Source organism: Athene cunicularia (genome assembly GCF_003259725.1).
Source record: "Athene cunicularia isolate RWA chromosome 1 unlocalized genomic scaffold, athCun1 chr1_part1, whole genome shotgun sequence".
Taxonomy (NCBI): domain Eukaryota; kingdom Metazoa; phylum Chordata; class Aves; order Strigiformes; family Strigidae; genus Athene; species Athene cunicularia.
In genome coordinates this window covers 20,773,273-20,800,862 of record NW_020799091.1, presented here as the reverse complement: position 1 = coordinate 20,800,862, position 27,590 = coordinate 20,773,273, and the positions used below count along the sequence as shown (strand labels likewise).

Here is a 27,590-nt window from a genome sequence, read left to right as displayed (position 1 = left end):
TCTCTGAACCAACACACCATGCACAGTGTAAATGATTACTTTGGGTGGAGGAATAACATCCTTTATGACAGACAAAAAAAAAGAGCTGTAGAGGGAAGTCTGAAGTAGCTGGAGGGTTTTTATAATGGTGTAAAACATCCATGATGGTTTGTAGTAATAAAACATTCATAAACAGCTGCATTCAAACAGAGATAATGCAGTTGCCTTGAAATTATGTGAAAGTCTAAGCCTTGAATGAAACAGCCTTGAATAATCAGAAAACCATAACAATATTGGAGTATCTTAACATGTCTTTCTTATTGCCAAGTCAGGATCTTTATTGTGCTAGAAGACTAAATACAGTGTTCGTCTGTACAAAGCAGAAACATCAAAGTTTATACCATAATATTCTTCCTTCCAAAGATAAAATAAAGCAGCTACTCCACCCTAGCTTCGAAAAGAGAAAGAATTTCCTAAAAGCCTGCTCTTGAATTTATTTATTTTTAAAGAAGTAGAGATTTTAACAACAGAATAAAAAGGCCTCCACAATTCCTTTTTGTCTGGTTTATTTGTAAATAGTATCCACCTTGCCAGAGCTCGTGGGTGTATTTCATAAGGCTGCAAAACTAAATATTCAGAAGTTGTGGAGTGCTTTAATCTTAAATGAGGGTTTATACCCCTTTTCCTTACCACCAACATTGATATTTGAGAACAGCTTCTAAAGTAGTAAGCCCTGCAGCCAAATCCCTAGCAAAGAAGAGGCTTTCTTATACTGGATAATTGCAGGGGATATGACTGATGAAAAAGCAGCTGGGGCTGTGTTGTGAATGGAGCAAAGCTGTACTTTCTCAAGTGTGGAATTTTGCTGTCTTTTGCTCTATTCTGATTAAAGTTGTTAACTCCTAATGGGCCTTTGACCATGTGTTTCCAGTTTCAGAACTACTAAGCTAGATTGTATAACCACTCTTAAGTTCTGCAGTAGCACAATCACGTTATGGCAGATACCACATAATGGTTCATTTTAATATTATACATTTTGATACAGTCCTAATTTTAATTCTGTCCCCCTTCCCTCTATCTGTAGTTAATTTGTTAAATCATGCATGCTGTTTTTAATGCAGTTTGTGGTTTTGATTTAATTTTATTGTTGTAATGTCCAGGGCTATTTGTTACATCTTTGGTGTAAAGAAAGAACTTGTTGGGGGGGAATTGCATCTGTTTTTAAGATTCTTTGCTGTATACTATGTGTTGTTTTAGCTTCACTTAGGCCTGACTTTAGACTGGAATTTTCATGCTAATTTATTAGATTGTTAGAGGATCTCTTTCTCAGTGTTGTTGTGTGCAACAGATGGGATTTAGAGTTGGATACATTTGCTTTTCTCTAAAAGCCATCAGTGTAAGAGCTCATAGAAAGCTAGGGGGTTTGTTCTCTGAATTTTCCAGAGTAGGGGTTTTTCTGTCTCTAAATAAAAACCTCTTTTTCCTTTGAAACCCAATATTTATTGCACCAGTTCAATCAACAGTCATCAGCTGGAACCACAGAATAACCAAAGTTACCTTCTCCGATTTCTTTTTGAGGATCGGACCCAACAGATTTGTTGGGCAAAGGCTGCAGCATTTGTAATGCACACCAACACTAGCTGCACTATGTTGTCTTTCAATTTTACAAAGTTCAAGGTATTTAACAAAGCACTTTTAACATTTTATATTTCCATTCTCTTGCTTCCTATGAACAATCTGCATTTCTTAACTTTTTCTGAAATGTGCTGTACAGTATGAAAATTACACTTCTTAAGAGGAGCTCACCATTTGGCCTTGTATCACCTGCTTTGCAATACTGTATTAATACAATTGTTATTAAAGAAGATCCACTCTGAAAATAATAAATACAGAACAGCAAAACAGTGTAATTGCATAAAAATGTATTAAAATGATATAACTTTGAGATCTTCTTGAACAGAACATATTTGGAAACACATATCTTGAAGGTATTTTGGATTATGTTGAAATAATTTTCTTGTGGTGGAAGAGTGTTAAGTTCTTTATTATAAGTATATAAGCATTAAGTTACGGCACAGAAGACTTACTGTCTGCTTTAAGACCTGTGTGACATGGTTTTGTGGACAATCTAAACATCCTGAGAGTGCAAATCAACAGAGAACTTGACTGATTTTTCTGCATTTATGGCTAATACCCTGCCTACGAGTTTGTCTCTGCGTTAAGCAGAATTTGTGTTAAGCAATAGACTAACTGAACAAGCTTGGTTGATTTGCCATGTGTTAATTGTTGAGCTGGATCACAAACTCCACTTTCCCCCTCTCCTGTCCAGGATGCAGACAGGAAGGTGTTTCATCCATTTTCAATATGCGGTCTCTCATTTATTATTGTTTTCCTCCCTCCTGACTAGAAAGAGCATCAGCGTAAGTAAGCTTAGTAAACCCAAAGTCTTATGATTGGTTTTGATCATTTATTCATGCCAAAAAACTTCATATTTTTTCTCAACTAGTTAAATTCACTGTTCACATAGTTGCAACACTAATATTTTACTGCTTTTGTTTTATCTAGGGCGCCAATGCCTCAGCTTTGGAGAAAGAGATTGGTCCAGAACAATTTCCAGTCAATGAGCACTATTTTGGTTTGGTTAATGTAAGTTTCAGTCCATAACTTCATTGCTTTGAATTGCCGAGCACAAGTGGATTTGTTAAATTACAAGACTGCAACTGAGTGAATAACGAAAACACTGAAAGATACAGTCGTTGAATATACATACTTACTGAAACATGTCTCAGTATTCGGTGTATTTGTTGAAATATGCTATTGAAATAATTGTTGAAATTGGACTGTGTATTTAAAACTTTATTTCATTTTACTAATTGTAGGGTATTTTAAAAATTACTTTCTTGCTAGTAAAATGTATGTCTAAAAAAGCTTTAAAATGTAGCTTGTAGTTCAGAATATGCTAATCTAAGTGAATCAATACAGTGAAAGAAAAAGAACTGTGAAAGACTTGATATGAAGTGTTACATCTGCTATTTTTATTAAGGTTTAAAAAAAATACTGAGCTCAAAGGGGAAAGCAGTGATGAAAAAAACCCATACTGAATTATTTGATTCAATTTTAGTTTTAAGGAATAATTTAAATTTTAATTTCTGGTGTTATCCATGGAAGTGTATCTTGTTAGAAATTGAATTGTTCTGAAATGAAAAATTATTGTACTTTCAGAAGCCCCAATAATAGTTAAACCAAGTTGATTTAACAAGAGCTATCATCTTGCTTTTCTTAACAAAACTAATTACTTCTAATGATGTCCTGCTACTGTAACGTGCATCTCTACCACTAGGTTCTTAGCACAGACATGGTTCAAGAGTCTGCAATCTGACTATACGCTGTGCAGTCAGTAAACACTCTTACTGATAAGATGACTTACATGCATCTCAAATGCCATGACTTAAATTAGCCATTTTTTTCCTTTCTCGTGAAAGTTGAAATACATTCAAAATGGTGCGTTGTTTCTCTGAAAAGAGGAAATACAGTAGTTTAACTGTTAATACTTGGTTTTAGTTCTGTAGCAGAGCTTAGGCTTTCCATCGAAGCTGTTCTTATCTTTTTCTCAAATCTCTTATTCTGTTGACAGATAACCTGTTTTCCTAATTTCTTGTCCAAGTTCAGAGAGTATTTAAGATTTAACATTAACATTGTATTGTACGCCTTATCTTCAAGTTTTACAAATTTTTGTACCCTTAAGAAAAGTTTTAGTAAAGGACAGTCTTCCTAATATATATTTAATATCAACAAATTCTGTCTTTCTGTAGTCCAGAGGGAGAAGGAAATAATGAGGGGAGATCTGTCTTTAAGTCATTGCCTTCAACCATACACATAAGAGTCAGGCAGATATCTCAGAGTGCTCTTAAGTTTCTGTGTAGTACAGGAATGTTGCTTATTTTAGCTTCAAACAATAAGGTTTTATGCACCAATATTCTTTGAATTGTAACAAACAGTAAACTGGAATTCCATTACATCTATGTCATGCTTAGTGCCGTGTTTTTCAGGCACAGTGGCTGGCTAAGGAAATTCAGTCATATTGTTGCTTGGGTGATTTTTGGATCTGTTCTACAAATTGTGTTTGCTAACACAGTATGTATATGCCATAAATACGTAAGAAGCTTGCAGAATTTAAATCCATCAGGAAAAGGAAAGGTAGTGACCATTAGCAAACTATGTATGGCCAATGGCCATTCAGAAAGAATGACAGAGCTAATGATAATTAAAAGAAATATGAGATAATTAGATTAAATTAAGAATACTATTTAAAATTATATTAAGAGTACTATCAAATTGAGAAGTGATAGAAATCACAATTTTTGCCTTCATTGATTTCTCTAATTGGTTTACAGCAATTACAAGAAGTGAAGCTCTTAGATGTTCATTAACATTTACTGCTAACTTTTTAAAATTTGTTTATTGATTTTTTTGGTCCTAACTTTGTCCAGAGTAATGGAAAAAGTGGAGATCATGTGGAAATCAATAGCTCTCTTCTATCTGTGTGATAGCTAGCCATTTGAGATGTCTGGAATGCAGGACAGGATTTTAGATAAAGATGACAATTCTGAAATGTATCATTTACCCAGAGATGGTGTAAAAGAAGGAAAGGTAGAAGCACAGTTATCTCCTCTCCAGCTTTGTGGCAGAATCTAGGGATTATTCAGAGGATGTGCTGAAAGAACAATTGGAGAGGTAAAAGAATAATTAAGAAAGGGCAGTTATGAGAAACATATGCAAGACCAGATAGTTGATGGGATGTTTGATTCTGTCAATGAAAGCTCTAAATGGAAAACAGCTTAGGCTTGAAAGGACAATACCATTCACTAAATCAGCAGGAAATATTTAAGTTATATGGTAGGATGAAAATGTTAGTGGTATGCTGTCCCATATGCATGGACAATCAGGCACGTCAAGTCTGCCAATCATTCTTTCCCTCTACAGTGCAGTAATGCAAACTATTCAAATCTGCATGCTTCAGAAATTAAATCAATTATTTTACTCAATGAGTATGAAATAATGAACATTTTTCATCTCATAAGAGCTACTTTAGTAGCTCTTCAGCAGTTTACCAGATTTGTAGAGTAGAAAGTGGTTATTTGGTCTCTTGCAATGGATCTGTGCGTTTCAGAGAAATCATATTTACTGGCGTGGCCCATTGCAACAAATAAAAGTTGTCAAAGCTGCCAATGCATCAGAGTTGGGAGGAACCCTAGAGCTGCACAAAGACAGTATTTTAAGTGGATCTAAGTTCTTGTAGATCTCTTGTTCATTTTTGTAAATCTATGGGGTTCAACAACCAAGTTTCTTCCCAGTTGTATGTTGCATCAGAAGAATAAACTATAAGGCTGTAGGTCTTATTGAATGTGTGGTGGTTTTATTGCAACTTTCACGATTGTCTCTCTTTTTTTTTTTTATTTCCCACACAGGTTGGGGTGTTGTAACTTTGATGATTTAAAAAAAAAAAAAAGGGGTGTGTGTGTGTGAAGCATACAGAGTGCAGTATTTTTGTGAAAAGAAATAATCTGATTTCTCAGAATTTAAAACAGAACAATATGAACTGAAAAGAGAAAATGTGGGGTTTTTACTTTTTCTAGATATACACGTCTTAAGATGGTCCTCACAGAAACAAGGAGACAAGCAATAAACCAGTTGAAAACATGGTTTGAAATAACTCCACTGTATAGTCTCTATTACCTGCCCTGGAATGAGATAGAGAAGTTTCAATAGCCCATACAGGCTGGAAGTTTAAGATACGAAATAAGAATGATGGTTTTTCTTACAGTTTTCTCCTGCTATTCTGAGGCAGACTTCACAAGCGTTTCATTATGCAGTGCAGCACTTGCACATCTTCTTGCAAGTGTTGTCCTTCTGAGGTAGTGCTAACTGTAAAGTAAGGGGAGAATGAAGGTGTCTGCTGGCCAGGTTAGCAGAAGAGCCGAGTGTTAAAGAAACAGAAAGTATAAGTTCAGTAGGTGGTGGGAGGATGGGGACTCTGGAACAAGGTCTTGGGTGTTTTCTAAATGAAGGGTGTGCTTTTGTATTGGAGTCAAAGATGGGAAGTAAAGTAATAATCATGGTAAGAACAGTGTTTAGTCGTGTAACAAATTGCTATTTGCTTAGTCTAGAAACCTCCTCACCTTTTCTCCCTTGTTGTTTAGTACAGGTACCATTATAATTTTTTAATGATTGGAAGCTTTTATTTTAAAAAGCTTTTAGGTTTTGAAGCAATAAAGACTGATGCTTTAGATAGAAAACAAATGTGAACTATTTAAATTTTTCTCAGGAGTTTTGTTTTCAATCTTCTGTTGCCCACTGTCTTTCTGAATGTGGTTGAAGAAAACCTTTTATGAACTTAATCTGATTGCTTTTATTTCCTACCCACAGGCATGCAGGTTAACATAAATTCATATTAAATTAATCTGAATTTTGTTCAGTGTTCTGACTTCTCTGTTGCTTCATATTTTGGTCATCTCTCACTGCCTGTTTGCCATTATAATTAATTTATCAACAGACTATTCCTTTTTAAAATAGGAATGTTACGAAATTTCTGATTTGCTACCTTTTCATCTTTTGACACTTGCTTTAGCATTTCTATTTGGTCTAATTTTAAGAAATTTCTTAATATTTAAATATAGTTCTCTTTATGGCTGTTTCTAACTATAAACTCATAAATAGTTATCTTACAATATTAAATGTTTTGACATAAACTACTGTGTGATTTCATCTACTTCCTTTAAGGAGAAAAGCCCTGGTTTTCCTCAAGTTCATCGACCTACTTGAGTGCAGATTTGGACCATGAAGAAGCCAATATAAGCATTTTCCCTAGCTTAAATAAATAAAAATAGCAGGTGTTAATTTCCTCAGATTTTAATATGGAGATCTTAAGACTTCTTAATATCTTTTTAAAAAATACATTTCTTACTCATTCTTTTAGTGTCTTGCGTATTTAGAAAGTAGTTGTCATATTTCATTAATTTAAAATAAAGGAAAACAATTTACTTTCCAGTTTTGTGATGAAATTGCATGGTGCTCTGTTTGTCTCAGTCAGAAGAGAGCAAAAAGCAGTAATTTCCCTGTTATTCCTAAGATGTAAGAGCTTTTAGTTCTTTTTTTTCTTGAAAGAACCTGCAAATTATCTCTAAATGCACTCTTTTTGCTATATAGGAGTCTCTCCATCACAATATAGTCTTAGAATTTCCTACCCATTTATGCTACTATCTTTATATAAAACATAAATATGAACATTATTTTTACATTTTACAGAGTGTGTGTAGTGGGTATGTGGTTCAATTTGCAGGTTGAGTGACTGCAGCTGAAAGGTTGGATTGCTTGCTGAGGGCCTTATAAAGATTTTTCTCACACTTTCAGTGTTAGATAATAGGTTTCACTGGAGGAGGGCAGCATAAAATGAGAGTGTCTCTATCCACCAGCAGCTCATGAGGGCTTCACGGAGATGGTGGGGAGGTTTGCAGTGTTGGGTTGAGCTGGAGACAGTGTCAGTGACTGCAAGACTCAAGTGCCTGAGTGCTATAAAGAGTATGGGGAGGAGGGACATCTGAAGCATCATAGTGCAAAGAAGGTTACAGATGCTTTTCTTGCTGACTCTGCTTGCCCCCTTCAAATTCAGTGGTGTGTCTCCTTCAAAATGCACATATCCTAACTGTGCATTTCTTTCGGTCTCGATTTGAAACTACCAGCTGTGCCATAGCTTTGAACCCTAAACAAGCCATGTTGCATTGTTTTAAGAAAACTGAATGCCAGTCCTGTCACCCTAAAATGAGAATTGAAAATGTACGAACAAGTTAAAGCAGTTATTTCTGACTTTGATCACAACTAATAAGGTTTGGAGAACCCAATTTCTGAAGTGTCTGAGAAGCTCGCAATTTACAGCTGAATTTCTTCACAGTACAAGGTCATGCTGTGCCTGTTCCTTACTGTTGTGGCTGACTTGTGGTAGATGGGTAGATATTTTTACCTGGGCATATTTTGGGAGCTGTGAAATGGTGGTATTTGTTGAACATTTTGACCCAAGTAAATGCAAAATATTGCTAGTAAATTTACAGATGAGACAAAATTATATAGTATGGTTCAAATTTACGTAGGTTTTTCTTGCATTTACATACAGTGTATTTGTTAATCCTTTGCAAAACAGAAATATACTTCACTGTTTAAAAATCAAGAAGAAATGATTTGCATGAAATTTATCCCTGCTTATGCATTCTCTTATACTTTGTATTTAATTTTAACTCTCTACTGTAATACAGTGCAACCTAATAATTCTCTCTCTTATTTTATAGTTCGGGAATACATGCTACTGCAATTCAGTTCTTCAGGCACTTTATTTTTGTCGACCATTTCGAGACAAAGTCTTAGCATACAAGAGTCAACCAAGAAAAAAAGAAAATCTCCTTACATGCTTAGCTGATCTCTTCCACAGTATAGCCACACAGAAGAAAAAAGTTGGAGTAATACCTCCCAAGAAATTTATAACAAGATTACGAAAAGAAAATGGTAACTTTTTTCTTGTGTAATAATTATAGCAATTATGATTTAATTCTGAAGTTGACGTAGTGGAATACCTAAATATTTGTTACGCATGGGAAGTGTTCTTGGGGCTGCAGTATAAAGAAGAGGTGACCCTAGAATAAGGGTGTAACCCTGGAGCCATTTTGAGAGAGAATCCTTGTCTGTCTCTCTTCATGTAGAACTGAGTGTATTGTCAGTGGCTGCTTAAGAAATTGCTTGTAATTTTGCCTCAGTATGAATTGTATTTTTATAATCAAAAGTGATTGTAGAAGTTCTGTGTTTAAGAAAACATTACTCTTTGAATACAGGAATCCGTCTACCAAACTGAATGTGTGGAAATGATGTTAAGATGTCCTGCAAGAATCTATCTTAAAAAGGATTAATGAATTTTAAAATCACTAAGTAGTTTTGGCTGATTTTTTTGAGTGTAATTGATATCCTAAGTTTCAAGAGATTTCCAGAGATTTAATATTTCTTGTTTCTTATCTGCAGGGCTAATTGGTCAAAATGTTTTAGAAAACAATTAGATGTTAAAATATAAATGAAACCTTGTAATCTACTTACTCATTTTGGATACATTTTTATAAGAATAGTATAATTTTTTTTCTAGAAAATAACCCCTAGATTTAAATAAACTGTATGAGGTACCATATTTAACACTGCTGCAACAGACATGTTCATACTATTGTAATCTCTCCAATACTATGTATGCAGACTAAAAACGTGTTTAAATGTTATGATGACCATCTCTCCAGTAAAAAGAAATAAAATATTATGATGACATTGCTAATTTGAAGTGACCCCTCCAGCAAATGCACATTAAGAGCTGTAATAATATTGTTAAGAAAAGCTCTCAGGTAATGTACAGTCTCTTATCTATGCAGAATAGAAAACTGTCATTCAAATCTTTGGTAAGTATACTTGAGAAAGTATGCTGTATGTTCATGCATTTACAGAAATAGTTCATTATGTCAATGAATGTTGACTAACTATGACAAATGTGGAGAATGGTTCAAATGGAAAGCAGAAAGTAAACCACAGGGGCCATTAAGTTCTTTTTAGAAAGTGTTCTTTTTAATGCTTAATTATGTCATGACACTAAATTTCTAAGCAGGAGAAGGCAAATCTTCATTAGAGATGTGAAAGTTCAGCTCTTGTTGGCTTTTTGGGTGTCTTAAATAATGATACCTCACCTTTTATACAAATAAATGGCTAAATTGTCAGGCAACAATTACATCAGATGTGCTCTTAAGTGCTTATTGTAAAGGTAAAACATTTTGAGCTTTAAGGAAGAGTCAGTTAACGAATCAGGTAGGCATGCAATACCAATCTGGATCCTGTTCCAGTCAGTATCCAGCTATATCAGGGTGATGACTGAGAACGTAATGTATTCCAGACTACAATGCTGCTATTCCATCCTTACTTTCAATGCCTGAATGCAACATACATATATTAATGACTTTAAAGCTTAACTAGCTGGGAAGCAGCTGCTGTCTTGAAGTGAGCTGAAGGTATACTGTTATGTTTGCTTAAATTTCTTCTAATCATAAACCGAACGATGTGTAACTTTCATTCTGTTGTACTTAATGCGAATTTACTGACTGGGCATATAGCCCTTAGAGGTCTGTGATGTGATGCTGTGAAGAACCTCTGAAGTTTTTTGCCTCAAGAGACTTGTAGCTCTTGTTCTGCTTTGATTTACTTGATTAAATAAAGACCTTACAGTTGGTCAGATTCAGAGTTGAACGTAGTCTTCTCAAAAATAGTGTAGTTCACTAAATAAACTATTTGGTTCATACTCTTGGCTGACCTATTGCAGTACTGTACTTCTCTAAATGGTCTAGATTAGCAACAAATTCTTCCTATTTGCTAATAACTCAGGACTTTTTTTTTTTCTCTATTTGAAGTTTACTCCTCGGTGCCATCATGGGAATGATAGTAAAGCTTCCATGTAGTTCCTGTAGGCACTTCAAAATTTAAGCTTCACTGAGTATCTTATTCATTCATCTTTCCAGCCTTGGGAGCTATTCCTCCACTAAAGGCCAGCCTCTTAGTATATTCTTGTGCTACAGGCAAATTGCAATTGTAATTAATTGAAGTAATCACATATTAAAAGACTTGCATGATATTAGCTAGTGATACAGAATGCTTTTTAAATTGTTGAGTAAATTTTCTTGTAACAATTCCTGGTCAGAGAGAGACGTAACTATAACTAAATCTGATTCAGTGCCTTTATGGTTTTCTTAGTCCCATTCCTAATATGAGAATTTGTAGCAGCAGAGAATTTCTTAGGTTGACATCCCAGGGCACTACAGTAAATGATGGTTTCAGGGTAGTACCAATTTGAACATAAACAAGAGAGTAGACTTGTAAGAAAGAGAGTTCAAGTTTATGCTTTAATCTGTATCATTTTTATACATTGCAAGTATATGCCAGTGAAACTATTAGCCTTCTGCTGGATTAAATTTAAAAACTATTATGCTTAGAAATGTTGACAAACTGAGGACATGAAGTGGAAAGCACAGTGAATTAATTATCATCTATCCAACAAGTCCACCAGTAATAAAAGTGCCACATATAACAACCTCCAGAAGCAGTATTTCAGATCTTGAAAGACAGATCTATTTATCACTTGAAATCCTAATTTGAAACCTGTTTGCTTTTGCACTGGCTAGAACTTCACACAAATATTTCCTTACTTACAGAGATTTGAGAAAGAAAGTAGTTCTTTAAAAATATCACTATCTTCAAGTTTTTAGTCTTAATCTTATTTTTATTGTTAATATTGATGACACTATGCTTATGACAGAGTATCAGTGGATTTAAAACCCTAAGAGTGAAAATAAATAAAGCAACGGTTTGAGCATTTATTGTTCGTGTTCTTCCTGTGATAGAACATACAGATAATGAAACATTTCCTGTCATAAGTTCTCAGTTTGTTTCTGGACAATATCAACATCTAATGCCACTTGAGATGCCCTGTGTTATCCAAGACATTGATCCAAGATTGGCAGAGGTAGCGTAGCATCTGTAGGAGATCCAAATCATCATGGAGGCTGGGCAGGATGAGTTGTAACTTTTCAGGTGGCACTACATGTACGCCTGTGTTCAGGTAGTTGAGTCATGCCCTAGTTTTCTTGCAGAATGGTTCACTCTTCTATTAATTCTGATCAGCTGAGAGATGTCTGTGAATGTAAGCTGACTTATCCTACCCTCTTCCCACACCCTATATTTTTGGCTTAGTTTATAAAGTATGTGTTTTGGGTTGGTGTTGTATTGCATGAATAATTCAAGATGTGAAATAAAGACTGGTTTTGATATTCGACTTACTTTAAAAACTTTTTTGTAGTATGGCACTAACCAATTAATTTAAAAAAACCTTCTGTTGTGTTCTATCTTGTAGAGCTTTTTGATAACTACATGCAGCAGGATGCACATGAATTCTTAAACTATCTATTAAATACAATTGCGGATATCTTGCAAGAGGAAAGAAAACAAGAGAAACAAAATGGTCGGCTACCTAATGGCAACATCGACAATGAAAATAACAGCCTGCCAGACCCAACCTGGGTTCATGAAATCTTTCAGGGAACATTAACTAATGAAACCAGATGTCTTACTTGTGAAACTGTAAGTCTGCATATATTTTGTAAAATAAATCCTTCCATGTTTCAGAACTTCATGTTTAATGATCCATTTATCTCAACAGACTGACATACTAGATTAGTTTCCTTCTTTAGAAATCTTACATTTTTATGAAAGTTTGCATTTTTTCTTTGTTAGTAAGAAAATTTCAGCAGCTGATGCATGAATTATAGGAAAAAGCTTTTGGTCAGTATTAGGAAAATGCCTAATTGAATTTTTGTCTGTGTGATAGTAACCAACTTCAAAATTTAGATTAGAAAATTCTAAATCAATGTATTCCCGAGAGCAATGAAGCCTGCTACTTGGAGATGTGGAGTTCTTCTCAAATTTAATACCTTAAAAATTTAATGTCATGCTTAGTGATACATTTAATCTGTGAGTATTCTAAATCAGTTTCCACTTATTTCTAGTTTTTAAATGTAAAGCCATTGAAATCAAGATACTAGGGTTTACTTTTGGCACTGAGAGAGGGATTCTCAAAGAACACAATGTGCAGCAAAAGTAATCCTTTCCTAAATGTCTGTCCACAGGAATTCTTCTAATACTAGACCCTGAGAAATAAACTACTTTAAGTAAGCTATACTAATTTTCTTTGAGAAATTCTCAAGTTGAGAATAGTTCTACCATAAGAGAAAACATATATTTCAGAAAAACTTATAATTGAATTTTACCTGCTTGAGAAAGAGAAAAAGCAGCACAATTTGAAAATTACAGTAATTCTGTCATGATCTATGCCTTAGATATTGTAAAAGCTAAATGACTGTATTTTTGTATGACTCTTCATACCTATTTTCCTTAGCTTAATTAGGTAATGCACTTATTTCAGCATAGCATTGGAAAGGAGGAATTAATCAGATTAAATCTGTATATTTCACATGTAATTTTCTCCATTTTCTAGAAGTAGCCACCTCTCTCTATTTCAAAGAAAATAACTTCCTAATCTCATATGTAATGTAACTACAGACTTCAGTAGATCGTGGTATTTTGAGTAATTTAGGTGCTGATTTCTAGCTACCATATTTTCTTTCCTGGTACATTTCCTCTCCCTAGTAACTATTTCATGGCAACTGTCAATTGCCTCTCTTTTAGTTGTTCAACAGGTTTTTTTCTTGTTAAAAAAATGAGTTTAGCTTAGTCTTTTAACATGACTGACATCATTACTTTTCCTCACTGTGGCATAGTGAATTACTGCTGTCAGGATTTTGATCTAGGTACAGTCCTTAATACAATTTTAAAATGTTAATACGCTCTTTGCCAGTATATTTTATTAGTTATCAGGCCTATCACAATTTTGAGAGTTTTACTAATATTGCTCAGTTCTGTTTCTGTTAGCTGTTGCTAAACAGTATATGCCATGTCTGTTTGCCGCTGTACCTCCTTAGACGGTTGAATTTTAAATTCAGTGTTCTAATACACATTGTTTTTTAGTATATTAGGGCCTTTGTTTTCCAAGCCCTAATAATCTGGAAACTATTTTATCAATTTCTGTCTATTCAGTGTATCATTTTCTGTCTAATTAAAACACAGTGACCTGAAAATGAGCATTTGGAAGCACATTTAGATACTTTAAATAAGTAATATTACTGTGACTAGTGTCGTATTTTCAAATATAGTGAGCATGTATGATTGTTTGTGTTTATTGGAAGCATTTAAAGTCTTTCTGTGTTTATAACTTAAAATGTCAGGTGTACTTGAATATAGCTAGTGTAGAAGTTTATACAGCAATAGTGGATGAATTAGTGCTTCTTAATGATAAGACAATCATCTCAGTATATTTTTTAAATTTAAATTTGGAATGTAATGCATTCTTAAATATAAAGCATAATATACCTTTGCTTTAAGTGAGAATGATTATCTTCTAACTGGCCAAACCTAAATGTTCCTAAAATCAGCATGGCAAGATTTTATTCTAATTTCAATTGTCCTGATTACAGAAAGTAACTTCTTTCCAGGACCATATGGTCTCATTAACCCCCCTTTAAAAATTAACTGTCTAAAGATTTAGCCTCAGTTTAAGTACAGACAGTGGAATAAAAGGAACATAGATATGGTTCTTTAATAAAGATTTGTGTCATGGCTAAAGCCACACTATAAAATGAATAAGATACAAAATGGATTGTAAGTTGTCTTTGCATGCTTTTAATGTGATTTCTTGTTATGAAGCTTTTCCCATTCCTTGACAGAGGCAGTATGATGAAGTGAATGTTACAAAATTTTATGGCTAATCGATAATAATGATCTAGAAGTTCATTGGTTTTATAGATTTCTCTCATAGTTTCTGGTAAACCAAAAAATAATGTAATTGACTTCATTAAGATTAAATTTGAAATGGCTAAATGTGGGCAGTATGTCTACAGAGAAAAATAGGAAACTGTGTTGGGTCAAAAGGACCAAACGTACCAGTGTTTTTCTCCAGCTGACAGTCTTGCTCTTGTGTTTAAATGACTCTACAAGGCATAAAACTCTTTGGCTCAATTCTGCATTGGACTGAGAGAAGGCAATAAGGAAAATCTCAGTGGTCTCTCTTGCAGGAGTACTGTAGAAGCCTTAACTATGCCCTACTTCTTTTTTTCTCTCTCTCTTTTTTTTTTTTTTTTTTTTTTTTTCATGTCCTTTGTTTCAGCTTCATTTAAAAATAGTTTCTGTCTTGGCACACATGGAATCCTACAGTTGCAAAAGCTTTTTTGTCAGTGAGCTGATTCACATTGCTAGTGAAATTCCAGACTGAAAGAAATACAGATTCTGTGAGTGTTAACCTTCTGAGTTTCGTGTTCTGGGTGGCACTGGTCATCAGCTGAGCTGTTGGGGTGCAAATTATGTCCTTGATGTGAGAACAACATAGTATCCCTTTTTGCCAGAATACTGGAACACCCAAATTCTTCACTGTTATTCTGTTTTTCCTGTTAGGAGCATTCAGATGGGTTTTTGAACACATGAGGGCTTGATTCTGCAACTGATGAGGTTTTCTGACTGTGTCCATACTTTTTTTCATTCTACAGATGATTGAAACGTATAACATTGGTGACTTTAGTCTAAAGAACTTGGTTCTATTTCAAAGAAACATCACTTCTACAGAAGATGGGGGTGGGCTGTTTAGAGTGGAGGGTGACTTTTAAATATTTTTTTTTTTTTTTAATTAAACCTGTATGAGTTAATGGTTTTTAAAAAGTACTGTTCGAATACCAATGTTAAAAAAAAAAATCTTAAATAAGAATAGCATTTTCTAAATTATCAACGTAGATGGAAAAAATCCACTTGGGTATTCTTTCAATAAAGCCTTTAATGGTTCCTCGTGATCTTAAGTGCACAGTGGACTGGCTAACCTGAGAGAGATTCTGTAAGTATTTTCAGTATTATCACTAAGAATGGAAGAATTGCTTTTGTGAACTTCTGGTTTCAGTACCAATCTCTTTTTCACCAAGTACAACACATCCCTTTCCTCTTCTCCATCTCCTCCCCGCCCTTAGAGCTTCTGTGTGGGATAAAGCTGCCTGTGAAACCTTTATTGTTTCATGGAATTTTCTTTGATTAGATGAAGAATTATCTAATTGCATGTCTGAATAACACTGATCACATGACTTCTTAATTCCAGCTGTCCTAGATGGACGGCAGCAGAGTATTTTCTAGAACTGATTTTTTTTCCTGAGCCATTCTTAATCCCTAGGTTAAGATGATTTCCACCAGAGTTCTTAATATTATACACTTTGAAAAGTTTGATAATTCCAAAAGTGGTTTGCAATGGGATATTTTGAAGAATTGTCTGCACAACTAAACTGTAGTACATCCCTGAAGACAGGAAATGTGCAGCACACTGAAGATGCAGGTGACTTTTTTTTTTTTTTTCCACCCTAAAACATCTTGGAAGTTTTCCATATATGTTCTGTGATTCCTTTAGAAGTATAAACATTACTCTTCAGCATCTCAGTGATGTAGTAGATGTGATGTATACTGGCATAGTGATATATTTTTTCTACATGTACACTTACTCTTGGAAAGATTAGCTACAGAAGAGTGGGAGGAATCCTTGCCCATTCCTCTCACAGATATTAACAGAAGACTTTAGTTTAATTTCATGAGCTTGTGGATTTGCCCTATGGTAGTAATTATCAAAAATAATTGTCTTGACCACCTGTATTTTTCTTTTTATTCTCCATGTATGCTGCCCTTAGGAACTGTGTGTTTCTCATCTCTTGATAATCAGAGAACAACTTTCCAAATTTATTTTTATTCTGAGTTGGAAAGGGAACATAAATCTCATATGTTTTAAAGATCAACTTACATTAGTTTTCCTGTTGCTGTTTAACTTTTCCTGCTTTCAATCAAGAAACTGCAGCTAGGCATCTTTTCTAAAAGCATTTATTTTTGTACCTAGGAATCATAAAAGTCAGAGGACATTCTTATCAGTGGCATTGAGTATCTCTAGATAGAATGAGGAAACATTAGCATAAAAAAGTTAAGATTACTCTTTCCTAAACCTTTTAATAATGTAGTTGATTTGCAGGGCAGGTGTGGATTTTGTCCATCACAATGTTTCAGGATTTGTGGTGGAATTTATTCTCTGGTTCTAGGAATTTCTATTTTATTTTAATTTTGTTATTCTTGTATTTTTCTAAGAAATGGCTGTGCACTGTTCTGCCTCTATCAGGTCAAGTCCCACGCTCTCATTTACCTACAAATTTGCTATCTGCTGCTCATTGATGAATCTAGCCAGGAAGAGGCTAAAATATTTGTGCTGTTGATTAAGGACACTATGATATGCAAATACCTAAGATTCAGTTGGAGGTAATCATAGGGAAAGAACAGAGGTGAAAGCACTAAATAGAAGAATCCCAGTGATTGTATTCTTCTGAAGAGAGTGAGGTGTAGAAGGAACTTGGCATTAATATTGTTGAGCTGAAATTACAGTATGACAACTGACATTACATACCTCCACAGACACATACACACTTCCCTCTTCCTGAACAAAATCAGAGATCTTGCACATCTCTGAAATAAAGGCTACTTGTAACAGTTTTTAAAAGTCTGTTATAAGGTAAAAGATGCATTCTACCAATAGAAAATGGTACTGAAAAGCAGAGTTTTAATATAATCTATTTGTTCTTTTTTCATGCAGATAAGCAGCAAAGATGAAGATTTCTTAGACCTTTCAGTTGATGTGGAGCAGAATACTTCAATCACTCATTGTTTAAGGTAGACACAAAAATCTTAATTTTCATAATTTGTCTTTTATCTGTTACCTAGAAAGAAGGAAGTAAAACTTAAAGCTCACAGGATTAGCAAATTCTAGTTTATGTAGATTTAAGAGTATAAAATTATTTTTATATTGTAAATATTTACATGTATACTTCAGATAAGAAACTGGTAGCATTTCTTTTTTCTTTTTATTCAGGGGTTTCAGCAATACAGAAACTCTGTGCAGTGAATATAAATATTACTGTGAAGAATGTCGCAGTAAGCAAGAAGCACATAAAAGGTACCTCAGACTCAGGGAGGGAAAAAAGCAATGCTTACATTTCATGAAAATACACCGGTATTTCCTTGTGTGTCTGTATGAGGCAGGGGGAGAATGTACTTTTTCCCTTAATTTTTCTCTCCTTCCACTTAAGAGTAACTTGGTTGCATACCTCTTGCTTGAATTCAGTGACCCGACTTCCACAAGTAATGAGAATCCATGTAAAGTATTTTGGGACTCCTCTGATCATTATTTATTTTATAAATGAGAAGAAGAATAGTCTTAAGACCAAAAACAAGTTAAAAAGACAAGTTAAAATAAACTGCCAGTGACTAATCAAAGATTATGGGTAATGATAAAAATTCATGGATATCATGTGACCTTTTAAACTTGGTTTTGTCTTGATAATACTTTTTCCAGCTGCTGTAAGAATCAGTTTGATAGCACTTATTTTCTGATTCAGTTAGAATGAGGATTGTAGATTTTTTTTGTTAGCTGAGTTCCTGATTTCTTAAAAGTATGTAGTTAGTTGTGCTAAACTTCCGCTTGACAGTGCTCCTGAAAAGCATAAGAAGCTTCATGGAAGCCTGAAATTTATTATGTTTAAAAACTATTCTTGTCTGCCTAATAATTCTTCTAGTCTTGTTTCCACCTTTCAAAAAATCTTGATTTTGTGCACAGTGTGGTATTTATTATCTGAGAAAGCGTTTGATTGAAGGGATGGCAACACTGATATGCTCTACTGGTTATACCACTGATTCTGGTTATTTGGTTTACCATAGATTCAGCACGTGGCTTTTGGTGTATCTCATCTGCAAAGCCTACCTTCACACATTGCCTAAGCTTACTAATTTGTAGTATATTAGAGGGTTGTGAAGCCAGGTCTGTCCTGTTGTTTTCTGTTGCCTTAGCTCTTTTTCTGCGTGGGAGGTAATGTGATCCCTCACCAGTATAACCCGTGTTGACATAAACATGTACTGTAGGCACTGCCATATTGGCAAAACACAGCTTTTATTGTTTATATTTTGCTTTTCATGTGGGGCTTAAGTTCAGTTTCACTATAGTCATGTTGTTCTTCCATCTCTATAACATGGAGCTTATCTGTGTGTCTACTCAACTAGCAAAGGTGGTGTGCTGAATTTCTTCACCAGTGAAAGAGCTCCTGTTACAAAACACAGTTGCATTATAAGAAGCAGACTCCATCTTGAAAAAAGAAATAGAGCAGAAATTATATCTCTATCTCAGTAATATATTAAAATGTAACTCTCCATAAAAATAGTTGCTTCTGTCATGTTTCTGCCCTTCTGCTTTTTTCATTTCCTATTTCCCTTGTGGGCCGTGGAGAAAATCTGAGTCTAGCAGGTTTTCCTATAGGTTACTGTCAGTCTAAGTTTAATGAGAAAAAGGGAAGGAAGATGAGTTTTCAAGGATTTTGTCCTCAGCCCCCTATCTTTTGAAAAAAAGGATTGTCTTGTATAAACATTTCCTGACATTCTGAAAATGAAGTCTTGGTAGATATGTTTGAAACCTAGGTTGTATTGTTGAGGCTTTTGAGACACCTTTTGGGGCTGAAGGCAGTTTGAAAAATTCAACACAGTGCTGATCTAAGGCAATTAGCTGTGCCAAGAAGCAGAGCACTCTAGCTTGGTTGCTCTGTTAGTATGCACAAATTTATTGCCCAGAGAGTGGAAGTCTCTGCTGCCAGGCTAGCTGTGGTTGGCTGGTGAGGATTTGTAGGCACTGATGCAAGATCTCAATACCTCCAACTAGGGAAAGGGACGAGTGAGCCCTCAGTAAAACTAGATTATCACTTTCTGACTTTGGCTGCCATAAAATGTGCTGCAACATTTGTACAAAATTAGTGTGCTAGAGCACACTTATCTTTTTGGGTAGCATGAGGAAGGTAACAGTAAGCTATTTGTATCCCTTCGCAATGTTAAATGAATTACTTGATATGCAAACTTGGAGTAATACATATGTATTAGTTTACTGAGAAATTCAACTGGAACGGGATCCCTGGAACAACTTTGTTGCAATGCCTCCATTGTATACCAAGTGGGATCTAGGTTTTGCTTTTGGGAATTCAGGAAAGCTATTGAATTCTCTGCTATGTGTTCATTATGTCTAAATCATTATGTGGATTCATCATGGCTATTCTTATATACAATAGCTTATTATTTTAATACATTTGCAGTTCTCTCAGTTGTTAAAATCTACCTTTAGTTTAGCAACACAGGACATATTTGTTAAACACCTGATTATTTAGGCTTGTTTTAATGCTTGCAAAATGTTGTAAAGACTTCAGTAAGATAGATTTCCTGTTTGATATCAATTGAATGTTTTAGATGGATATTGGAAATACTGTTGGTTTGGGTTTTTTTGTTTTTTGTTTTTTTTTTAGGATGAAAGTAAAAAAGCTGCCTATGATTCTAGCTCTCCATTTGAAGAGATTTAAATACATGGATCAGCTGCATCGATACACAAAACTCTCTTATAGAGTAGTTTTTCCTTTAGAGCTTCGTTTATTTAACACCTCAGGAGATGCCACCAATCCTGACAGAATGTATGACCTTGTTGCTGTGGTAGTTCATTGTGGAAGGTAATAACTTTTATGTACAGGCATTTCATATATGTGTAACTATGTTTAAAAAAACAAAACAAAGCACCCAGTATCACATAACTCTAAAAGCATTCAAAGACCTCTTAAAATAAAAGGTTCTTGGGAAAGAAAATATTGTGGGGAGACACTACCAATCAACAGAACATATGTCTTTGTTGCTGTGATAGTTCATTGTGAAAAGTGGTAACAGTGTATTTCACATCACAGATCTTTGTATGAAAATTATGTTTAAAAAAAACCCACAAAACACACAATGCCATGTAACTTAAAGATCATTATTAAAAAAAGTTTATTGGGAAGGAAAGCATTGTATTACATTCCTTTATAAAGCATTTCCTTTAGGGTGGGGTTTTTTTTTTAAGGCTTAAGCAGCATTTTCTGAAATATATCCATATATTATGTTTTGTTGATACCTTTATTTCCTTGCTTTCAAAATATGTTATATTTGTGTTTGACTTTGCAATATTCAACAAATGTTCTTGTGGCTTCAAGTCTTAAGGCTGCTCTACAAACTGCTTATTGAGTAGATAAAAGCCCCACAGTTGAAAATGATGATTTAACATCTAAAATCACAGAATAATTTACATTGTGAGGTCAACTATTTAAACCTCAAAGCAAGGCTAACTTTGACATTAGATTAGGATGCACTGGGTACAATTTCATGGAGAGGAATGCTGATTTCATTGCCTCTTTGGCAATATTTTCCGGTCCATCAGTGTTCTCACAGTGATTTATATTTTTAAAGGGTTTTTTCCTATGTCCAGTCCGAATTTCTCTTGCTGCAGTTTATGACCACTGCCTCTTGTCCTTTCACTGTGAGTTTCTGAGAAGATCCTGGCTCTGATTTCTTTATAACTCTTCCTTTTTTGTAGTGGAAGACAGCAGTTGGATTCCTCATTTAGTTTTCTTCAGGCTCTCTCTTCATCCATCTGGTGCTGTACTCCTCTGACAAGTGTAGTGCCCTGCCACTGGACTTCTTCCAGTTTATCAGTCTCTTCCTTAAACTGACAAGTTCATGTTTGGAATCCCACATCCAGTTGTGGGTCCCAGAATACAGTGTGGCAGGGACTATCGCTTCACTGCTGGCTCTACTGTTGCAGTATAGACCCCCATACTCTCAGCCCTGTCACCAAAATGATGCACTGCTGGCTTGTTGACCTACTGGCCCACCTAGCCAGTTGGTTTGCAGCTAATGCTGTTGGATGGAGTTAATCTGACACAAAACTTCGCCTTTTTACTTGTTAAACTTCATAACGTTCTTACCAGCCCATTCTTACAACTCTGATGTCCTTCAAAATGGCAGGCCTGCCCTCTGGTTGGTAGTTACTGCCCTTTGTTCCACCCCCATTCCTCCCTAGATGGACCTAGGATTAGAGTAGAGATAAGGTGACGAGATCTCAAGTTGGCCAGGACAGTTTTGGACAGTAAGTCTGTGCCATAGTCTTCTGGGACACTCTTGTTCTGGATTTTAGGGAAAATATCACTTGTCCATTTCTGACCATTCTGCTCAATTCTGACCATTTCTTTCTCCATCATTCATCATGCAGTCTTAGAAACTTATCACTTTTCAGAGCTGCGGAAGGAAATGAACCCTGTTTTCACTGGGTTATGTGATCTGGTACACAGATGTGTCCCTCACAAGATGGCAAAATTCCCTCCCTGATCTAGACATAAACATTGGCTGAATGCTGTTAGCCAGTTAAGGTGGTTCCTGTTGTCCACTTTCAGTTGTAAGATTCAGCTATTTTGGAAAGTGTATTATTTCTTTACTTGAAATCTGATTAGAAATAGGACACTTTTAAAGGTTTGGGTTGGGTTTTTTTCTGTTCTAGTTGTTGAGAAATTTTCTGGTCTGTGATAAACTGAAGAGCTGTACAGTTTTAATTTAGTTGGGAGCCCTTCTCATTGCTGTGAGGGTTTTTGAGACTTCTAAACCATCAGTTAAATTCAGTTTTGTGTACAGTAGACTTGATAAAGAGATTCCTGATAGAGACTGTAAATGAACAGCAGCTCTACAGCTTTTTCTTTCTGAAGATCAGAAATAGTTTGGGATATGTTCTGTCCCTGTGAAACATCAGAATGTTTTCTTGATTTCACTTCTCTGTCTCTTTTTAAAAAAATTAATCTATATTTTCAATGCCTGTTGCTCCTTATTCTCATTTGAAATCATAATCCTTTTTTTTTAGCATGATATTAAATGTAGAGATAAGTAAGTGTATAAGTGGAGGGAGAAAAAAAGAAAAGAAACATCCAAACAGAAATTGTACTAGTAGCCATTTTAATTATTGCTTTTCTACAAGAAAAAAACAATTTAATGAAATATATTTGTACATACCTGTGTATTACTGTCTGTGTTCTTTTCTAATTTTATTTTACAGTGGCCCTAACAGAGGACATTATATTGCAATAGTGAAGAGTCATGATTTTTGGTTGCTTTTTGATGATGATATTGTTGAGGTAAGCTTTGTGTAGCCCTAGACTTTTTTCTCATACCAACCAGACTGCACACGCACCCCCCCACCCCCCGGTGTGTGCACTCTGGTTGGTATGTGATTACTTAAAGTAAAAGGACTGGTATGCTAATGAAAAGAGGGTTCAAACCCTAGTCTAAATGATCAGTAACTGAGTGAAGAGCTGTGCCTTATGGTTTGATGGTACAATACTTTGAATTGCATTTTGTTTTTTATACTTTTTTAATGAAGCAGCTTTAAGTATGGACACTTTCACCTTTGTTTAATAAGCTATTCCTGTGGCCAGAAGACATGGCAAATGAAGATAGATAAAATGGTTTTACTGCAGTTCTTTTCTGGGGGCAATTTTTTGAGCAAGCCACTCATTCTATTTTTTAGGAGCTTATGATTTAATGTAATGGACCAGTCTGGTAGTCTGTTTTATTGAGTATCCTGTATTGTTTCAGACAAAGGTGTAACAAATAACAAAATAGAAAGAAACTTCAGAGTTTTTAGATTTTTTGCCCTAAAATTTAAAAATTAATCCCTGAAACAGGAACCTTTTGCCTCTGGTCGTATTTTTGCTAATATTATAGCCATGCTTCAAGGAATTCTTATTATTTAAAAAAAAAGAAAAAAAAAAGTTTTCTAACTGATTTTCTGGATCAGCAGAATTCCCTTCACCAGTTTTGATTTTGTCACCAATCTGTTTCATCAGTTATCCTCTTTATTGAGAGAAGGGGCAGGAACTGCTGGTGTCCCTATATTATATCATCTCAGGTTTTTTGCTTGTTATATCATTTTCCTTTTTTTCCCATTGCCTCTGCTTATGCATGAACAGAAATATGATTGTGCTGTCCTTTTTCTTCACTTTAATTAATTAAATATATAAAATAAAATGAATAGTTTACATTTTCCTTACAATACACAAAACCAGCATAATTGAAGAAAAATAAATGAGACTTACATTGTTAATTGGCAGGACGAGTCAAGGGTACTAAAGAGTTCTTCTCTCCAAGCCACATTATGGACAGTTTTTCACACAGCAGTGACAAACATGGAAATATACAGAGCTGTTAGGAAAGTAAAAGGATTGCCTCTGTGTCTTATCAAGATACACCGTAAATTGAAATGTCTTGATAGGGTCAAAAATTCATTTTCCTCCAGGGAAAAAAGAGAGCACTATAGTAGATCTCCTATCATTTCACAAGTGTCGGGGACTATCCCTCCAGTTCCAAAGCAGTAGCACCTGGCAGTAATGTTGGTCTTTCTCTTTCTCTTAGCCCATCTAAAGAGGAAGTAAAGAATCTTTTTGTTCTTAAATCTAAGACATCTCATTAACTTTCAGGCCCATGGTTCATCAAGTTGGAATGTCTCACTCCTTTCTGAGAGAGGTTTTATTCCAAATAGTGGGAATGAGTTTAAATAAAATCTGCCTAAGTGAAGGAGAATTTATCTTTCCCCATTTTTTGTTGTTGTAGCCTAATTGCCTTTGTTTTCAAATGAGGCAATAGAACTTGCTTTCAGTTTCATTTTATTTTGTAGCTGAAAGTGATGACAATGAAAACCAACAAAAAAACTCTTTTCAACTTCTCCACAGAAGTATTGCAGCTTTCCTCCAAAATCTTGGTTATAGGGGGCTTTCAAAGCTAACAGGATCACAGCAAACATTCTGTGTGAAAACCAGAAAAAGTTAGCCTTTATTCTCTGCCTCCTTCTTATTCTCCTCTGCACTTGATTGGCTTACACTGCTTAGATTTAGAAATTATAGTTTGTACTTACATTCTTCATATTGATGTAAAGTCTCAATGGGATATTGTTGTCTTTAAAACTTTTCTGTGTGAAATTTGTGCAAGCAATGCATATAAGATTGCACTCATAGTAGGTTCACTTAATACTTTAAAATTTATATATAAAATATATATATAGCTGCTACCCTCTGTGCAGTTAATGGCAGAGGGGAAACCAAAACATAACAGGTTTAAGAATTATTTATTACTTTATGTAATTAGGTGAAAGTTATTTTTATTTGACAATAGTTTTTAGAGTGGAACTTAATGTCACATATATGCAAGATATTCTTACTTTAAATTTTTGGGTTTTTACATACAGAAAATTGATGCACAAGCTATTGAAGAATTCTACGGGTTGACATCAGACATCTCAAAGAACTCTGAGTCTGGTTACATCCTCTTCTATCAGTCTCGGGATTGAGGGGGCTCTGTAGTGAAGAGAGATTTTTATGCCTCACATCTTCTCTATCTTGGAATGGAGCAAGCACTGAAAAAAAGGAAAACAGGGAGCTCCAGGGGCAGTAGCACAGTTTGCACACAACTAAGCAAAGAGTTTGGGGTTCTTAAAACCTTTGTATCATTTTCATTTTATTTGCTCAGGTATCATGCTGACTACACATCTCCACTGCATCCCATAAGCAAAAAGAGAGATACCAGCCACTCTTGCAGGAGCTTTCCTTTAGGTAATACTATCTCTGTGGTCCTAATTCAAAGCCCATTAAGGTCACTGGAGAACCTTTCATGGACTTCAGTGGAATTTGAATCAGGTTCTAACTGCACTGCCAGATTAGTGCAATAGGAGCATTAGAAATCTGTATTTTATACAGCCTTTGTATATATAAAAGGTAAAGGACTCTTTGTGAACTAAGTTTCCTGAGCTTAAGTTTAAAAGAATGAAGTTGGGAGGGTTAACATGTAAGCAAGATCTGTCTGGGCCCAACACAATTGCCTTCTTGATGGTAGAAGTTTAACTGAAGATATAAACTGGTATCAGGGAGGCAAGTATGTTTTGCTTCTCTGAAGAAGCTTACGTTATTTATAATGTATGATCGGGAACAATCAGTCAAGATTATGGCTTTTAATCTCCGTATGGGGAAAGATTTGGTTTGTAATAGTTTATTTTTATTTATAAATTACTGTAACTTAGGATCTTGTGTATTGTCCTTTATTCTAACAAGTATTGGAAATTTTATATATTCATTTGAATTAAAACTCATTATGTTTAAATGCTAAAGAAGAGCCAATATAAATTCTAAAAACTATGCCTACAATATCTGTAAAAAATGAATAACACAGAATAGAGATTTCCTTCTGGAGGAACTGGTATCTAAGTGAGGTACTTTATTTAATTAAATTAGAATATCCTTTTTCCATTAATGGGTGAAAAAAAAAGTGGTCAAAAGTGGTCAAACTATTACATAGAAGACTTTAAGAATGCGTATCATAAGAAAACGATGGTGCAGTGGTGGTATACTGGTCTTTATAGTTCTTTAATAATTTGTTAATGGTTCATACTGCAAGCAAATTAGAATGATCTGGATCAGAGTAAACCATTTTAAGAATATTATTCCCTCTCCTAAAAATGGATCCACTTCTGTTCCCAATGGCATGGGTGACTATCTCAAAAACCGCTCAGTGTCTTGACTATAAATTACGTCTGAGTAATAAGAAGAAATAGGTTTGGAATTTCATGAGACTGAAGATACCACATTCCTTTAAAAGTAATAATACTTAACTCCTGTAGAGTGAAAATTGAGGTTTATGGAACAGCATTAAGTCTTGACAAAACACCTGATCTGTAAGAAATGTGAACTATTGTGATTTGACATTCTTCCACTAACCAGTATGTTGTCTGACAGTAGCTGAATGTAATTTCTGGAAAGTCATGGGATGTGCATTCCAGATTATGGCAAATCAGGTCTTGGATGTCCTTGTCACTCCCTCTTCAGCTAGTGATTTTCACAGGATTGTAATTTTCTAAGGTTATTCTGTTGATACTGTTACAACTTCTAAAAAGAATGTCTTCTGTCTGCTGCTATAACTATTTACTTACCTGTATCTTTTAGCTCAGGAAATGACTTCACCTATTCACTCAGTTGAACAAATCTTTAACAGGGTCACTAAATTGGGCTATTTAGCAACTGTCATACTGTAACAAACTGCTTTTGTAAAATGCAAAGTTTCTAAAGCCTTGGTTTGGCTAGAATTCTTTTATAGAAGTTTCTGTGTCATGATTAAACTACCAGCATTGTAAAGTAAAGCTTAAATTTTGTGGGAGATACAGAAAATGTGATTGAATTTTTCTTAAAGGATTCAAATAATTTTAAAACCTTTTTTCAGCTTTCAGTGGGAAAAGGGTTAAGGGGTGAATCAGTTGGATAAATGGTGCGTGTTAGAAGGATTAAGTCCTTTGCATACTAAAGGTACAGTGTTGTAAAAGAACTGTTACATTACTTTTTGCTAATTGAAAAGGTTTGGGTTTTTTTTTTTCTTTTTTCATTTTGGTGTAGTTAAAAGCTGAGGCTAGTTGCTAAATATTTTATATCCTAACAATTTTTTTGTTGTTTCACTGGTTTTACTCCTGCTATGTATTTTTATAAGATACTGACTTTTATTTTGTATAGGGTTTTTGAGATAGTATTCCAAATTATATATTTCATTTTTATTTTAGTGCAGCTGAAATAATTGTAAGTTCTTAACTAAACTGATATCAGAAACTGCAACTTGAAAAAAAAATAAAAGAGGCAGGGAAGTACAAAATATAACTGATTGGTATGTAAACCAGGATTTTTTCTTGGCTGTAATACAGTGGGGACTGTGGGAAAGTCGTCAGTTGTAAATGGTGGAAATTATTTGCTGTGTAACTTATGTAAATGTTAATTGGGACTACAGTTCCTTATTTTGTATATTGGAGCAAAAAACTTCTATTAAATAAAGTATGTTCTCTAAAGGTAAGTACTGTATCCTTTGTGGAGCCTGAATGGTCAGTCAGCTGCCTTTTGTGCTTTTCAGTGTTTTCAAACCTAAGAAGTGTCTGGAATTTCTTGTATTAAGCTAATTGCCCTGAGCCATGGAGGGAGAAG

The 27,590-nt window shown here is 34.7% G+C and overlaps 1 protein-coding gene across 1 annotated transcript; it reads left to right on the top strand.

Annotated features, from left to right (window-relative positions):
• The first annotated feature begins 1,056 nt into the window (after positions 1–1,056).
• On the top strand, positions 1,057–27,373 carry USP12 (ubiquitin specific peptidase 12). The gene is made up of 10 exons (XM_026848953.1): positions 1,057–1,062; positions 1,368–1,371; positions 2,544–2,625; positions 8,319–8,532; positions 11,951–12,177; positions 17,306–17,382; positions 17,582–17,665; positions 20,046–20,243; positions 22,643–22,721; positions 24,827–27,373. Coding segments are annotated over exons 2-10 (1,065 nt in total). The 5' UTR covers positions 1,057–1,062; positions 1,368–1,369; the 3' UTR covers positions 24,929–27,373.
• The last annotated feature ends 217 nt before the right edge of the window (positions 27,374–27,590 follow it).

Excerpts from the sequence above, each read along its gene's own strand:
- USP12 (XM_026848953.1), top strand. Across the intron at positions 2,626-8,318 it reads ACTATTTTGGTTTGGTTAAT|TTCGGGAATACATGCTACTG; the intron begins GTAAGTTTCAGT and ends CTTATTTTATAG. Across the intron at positions 20,244-22,642 it reads GTGGTAGTTCATTGTGGAAG|TGGCCCTAACAGAGGACATT; the intron begins GTAATAACTTTT and ends TTTATTTTACAG.